Source organism: Papaver somniferum, chromosome 7 (assembly GCF_003573695.1).
Source record: "Papaver somniferum cultivar HN1 chromosome 7, ASM357369v1, whole genome shotgun sequence".
Classification (NCBI taxonomy): Eukaryota; Viridiplantae; Streptophyta; class Magnoliopsida; order Ranunculales; family Papaveraceae; genus Papaver; species Papaver somniferum.
Window position 1 is genome coordinate 269,637,392 of NC_039364.1, and position 4,471 is coordinate 269,641,862.

The 4,471-nt window shown below is 36.6% G+C and overlaps 1 protein-coding gene across 3 annotated transcripts; it reads left to right on the forward strand.

The window, feature by feature from the left end:
* The first annotated feature begins 1,598 nt into the window (after window positions 1-1,598).
* Window positions 1,599-4,125, forward strand: LOC113293804. Of its 3 annotated transcripts, none has more exons than XM_026542305.1 (3): window positions 1,599-1,853; window positions 1,988-2,126; window positions 2,692-4,125. In XM_026542305.1, the coding sequence occupies exons 1-3, from the start codon at window positions 1,827-1,829 to the stop codon at window positions 3,525-3,527; spliced, it is 1,002 nt and encodes a 333-aa protein (XP_026398090.1). In that variant the 5' UTR covers window positions 1,599-1,826; the 3' UTR covers window positions 3,528-4,125. The 3 variants fall into 3 exon arrangements, with proteins under 3 accessions (XP_026398090.1, XP_026398091.1, XP_026398089.1); XM_026542306.1 differs by having other exon boundaries at window positions 1,988-2,024; XM_026542304.1 differs by having other exon boundaries at window positions 1,988-4,125.
* Window positions 4,126-4,471: the final 346 nt, after the last annotated feature.

Here is a 4,471-nt window from a genome sequence, read left to right on the forward strand (position 1 = left end):
TTTTTGAGTGATAGATAAGTTCAAGTCTCCACATACCTTTTAGTCGGATGAAGTTCCACTTGTTCCTTGAGTAGTTCTTCGTCTTCGTAGATGATCGCCATGGATTCTGGAGCTCAACTACACTTAACTATCCTAGACCGAGACTTAGTCATAAGTAAACTATAAATCAAGACATATATTTTTGATCACTAATATTGACAAACATTCTTGAGATAGAAACGCATGCGAGTTCGACCGAGCAGTGCTCTAACAATCTCCCCCTTTGTCAATTTTAGTGACAAAACTATCAATACATATGGATTACAAAATAGATAAAACTTTGTAGCTTCTCGTCCACATGCTTGATCTCCTTGGTGCTTCAACATTACTCAAAAACTTCGTCTTTTCCAAGTACTCCCATGATTCCATAGATGTTCAGTTGAACATCATAGTTGTTGAAATTCCGTAGCCATAACAATGAGAAAACAAAAGCTCTCGATCATTGTTATACAATGTCATAGTATTATTACACAACATCAAAGTTATTATATCACAACTTCGACAACAATACTGTGGTGATAGGTATCACTCCCCCTTAGTCAATACTTCGTCTCAACACAAAAACCACTCCCCCTTACATAATGATCCGAAAACCATATGTATTTGTAGTGTGAACTACATATTAATTCTCCCCCTTTTTGTCAATAAAATTGGCAAAGGTACGAAAACGGGATCCTGATGAAATTTTCATGGAGACACTTCAAGACCAAAGAAAAGTACATATCAACTTTATTTAGATGCAATCATAAAGCCGAAGCTAAATGCATTCATCACGGAGTTTATAAAGATACAAGATAACTCCTCAAATATTCCAGAGCCGCACTCCCCACAAAGATATGAAAATTAAGCGCAACTTCAAAAGAACTCTCCCCCATTTTATGTCATTCCCGAAAGAACAACAAGAGCGACCTTACTTTTACTAGAAAAGAAGGATTTCTTTGGACACCAAAAACCACAAAATGATTTTGTATCCAAAAATCTCAATTAAACTAACCACAAGAGAACCCATGATTAAATTAATCGGAATACACAACCAAAATAATCACAAACGAATCTATGATTAGTTTAGTTGGAAATCCTCACACAAGAATACTTATGGAGCCGCACAGTATATACATAAAATATGGATCAGGGAAGATCATGTCATGTACCAACATAAGAGAGGAGGGTGACCCTTATCATAATCAGGGTGATAGTTAGTCTTTAATGTTAATTATTAATTAGTAGTTTAGTTAGAGTTAATTAGAAGTGTAATGAATTGTTGAGATGTAACCATCTGTCTGGCTTAGTGATCGTTAGATCGAATTGGGTAAATCTAGCTATATAATGCTATGGTATCTGTAATTTGAAGACAATGCATTCATAATCAAAAATATTGTTTTAACGATTTAGGTTGTGTTCTTACGAACCAGTAGGCTTGATCCTTTTGGATTGAGAGAGGTTTGTCCTCAAATTATCCATCAACCTTGTCATCGTACTTAGGTACATGACAATTGGTATCAGAGCAAGTGATTCTCTCGAAGTGGAATTGATTCCTCCTTTCTTATTCATTGAAGACTATGATTTTTATTTACTTCATAGTGTGAGGTTCCAATTAGAAGAAAATTCAAAATTAGAGATCAATGGCTTCTCCGAGTTATCTTCAGTCATAATTCGCAGATTGAAAGATTTTGAGAGGCAGTTTTGCGGCAAATTTTTTGGGTTTTGCAAAAATCCTGAGTACTTGAAGGAGTTGTTCTTTCGCTACAACAAGTTACGCTCTCTGGATTGTTTTTCGCTCCATCTTGATGATACTCGATGCTTATTTGACCGGGGTAAGTATACAGTTATATCATCACTTACTTCTGAGAAATTACTTCTTCAATTGCTTCTTAGCCTAGGGTATGACTCCGATTGGCGGTGTATAAATTCGTTTGCTCGTTTCTGTGTTACTGATTTTGCATTTCAGGGTGCGAAGAAGATGTTTGTTCAAATACCTGAGAGAGGTAGATTTTTGTTCTTCCTGTTTTCTAAAGTAATTATTGAGATTAGCTGTGAAAACCTTGCAAGCTCAAAGGATTTAATCGTTATGGACAGCAACTTGAATTGTAAGGACTGTGTTACTCTTCTTCTTTCTTATACTCGTTCATTATTCGATCGAGGAAAAGAGATCGAGTTTGGTTTAAGGACTTCTTGTTTTAAATGTTCTGAAATTCTGTCTAAAATGGATGTGTGCATGATACTGTTGGGGTGACTACTATATAATTTTTTTTCCAGAGTTGATTCCTGATCATGATTACTGGTCAGCTTCATGGTCTCATAGTGTTTGTAGTGCTACTTGGCAGATGCTTGATAAAACATTTGAAATAGATATTGTATGCCTCAAGAGAAAAAATGTTTCCAGTGTGAAATCCTTAATTGATGGTAGAGTATTTGATCGCGGAAAAGAATTCGGAACCAATCCTGCATGCTCTACTGGTGGCTGTGAATTTAGTTTGGGTTTACCTGCTTCTTGTTTATTTGTTCTACATGTTTGTTCATTTTTAAGGGATGCAAACAAGAGGAATTTAGATTATAATATGTTTCTTAGACATGGGTTTCGATCACATGCATCCTCTATGAATTATATCTTGTTAGTGTTCAAAACTGGTGATATTGGTGATGTTTTTCTAGGGCGTCTTCAAATGCTTGCGGTGTGCGGAACAGTAAATTTTCTGTTGCAGCTGGAGTTTTGTTTGTTTCATGAGATTGCAGTTCATTCTTTCGGATCGTTGGTAGTCACTCAGATCCATTTCGTGAGTTTTGAATGTGTCTTTAAGGTTCTTATGTTCAATACTTTCACAATACTTCACCATGGGTTCTTATATCTGCAATCATGGAGTCTTTTTCATATTGTGATATGGATCCATATGGATCAGGGTACTTGGTTTAACCAACGTGTTGGAACTAGTGCATTTTTTGGGCTGACATCTTCGCAAATGTCTCAGGTGGCCAGTTCAGCTGGTGATTTTTCTTATGAGAACTTGATTTTTGTGTTGATTCCTAGCTTGGTGTACCACTCAGACTTTTCGGCTATACATTTAACTGTTCTCCTGTGTATTACTGATGCTGACATTGTTGATGAGAGGACACTAACTGTTACAATGGCTGCAAGAACTGGAAATTTGAGTCACTTGGCTAAGAGTTTAGTGTGGAGATTGCGTAGTGGTGATGCTACAGCATTCATACTTTCTGAATTGTGGGAGATTCGTGCAATGGAAAAAAAGCACAAACAATGGTTGCCAAAACCTACAGAAGTTAACCTGCTTGTTTGTACTGATGCTCATCTCCATCTAAATGTGCTTATATTCGAGGCCTATGTGAGATTTTCGATTAGTGACGGCGTTGCATACTATGTGGAGAATTACTGCAACACAAGAAGTCAGAATTTCAATGTTAATTATTTTTATATGCTTCTTACACAATTGCCTTCCTGCACAACCGACTTCACCAAGCTGGTTAATGATTAGACGCAACAAGCTTACATCCCATGGTCTATAGGCGAGGAGAGTGTTGGTATGAGTACTTATCCAGCAAATGGTGTTTCCAATTATGGGCCTGCAGTTTATCATGGACAACACAACACTACCAAGTTCTGGGCAATGGTGGACTTTATCGAAAAACTCATACCTTGTGGTCATTTCTTTGCTGGGTGTTTTACAGAGTGGGCATGTTTCTCACAGCTATTTTTCTCTCATTCACTGGCTACTTGGAAATCTGAAACCTCAGATGCTTACCACCATGTACCAGCATAAGAGAGGAGGGTGGCTGGAAACTCAGTTCACATCCTTGAGGACAATGATGTTAGCAAGGAGTAGGGAATGTCATGTACCAACATAAGAGAGAAGGGTGGCCCTTATCATAATCAGGGTGATAGTTAGCCTTTAATATTAATTGTTAATTAGTAGTTTAGTTAGAGTTAATTAGAAATATAATGAATGGTTGATATGTAACCATCTGTCTGGCTTAGTGATCGTTAGATCGAGTTGGGTAAACCTAGATATATAATGCTATGGTATCTGTAATTTGAAGATAATGAATTCATAATCAAGAATATCGTTTTAACGATTTAGGTTGTGTTCTTACGAACCAGTAGGCTTGATCCTTCTGGATTGAGAGAGGTTTATCCTCAAATTATCTATCAACCTTGTCATCGTACTTAGGTACATGACAGATCAATACTGCGGAATATACAAGGATTCATTCTATTTTCCATAACTATTTACACAATGACATACAATAGACATAATCCTCATAAACAAAAGATTTTAACCTATCTTCCATCCATAAATGACATAATAGGCTTAACTTTTGTTTGTCAAAAGTTCATCGATCTTGTATCAATACATGCATATCGACATATAAACGAGATAACTTTTGACATCGTATGGGACAATAAAATTTCACGGACGCA

Excerpts from the sequence above, each read along its gene's own strand:
- LOC113293804 (XM_026542304.1), top strand. The coding sequence starts at position 2,364 with ATGCTTGATAAAACATTTGAAATAGATATTGTATGCCTCAAGAGAAAA.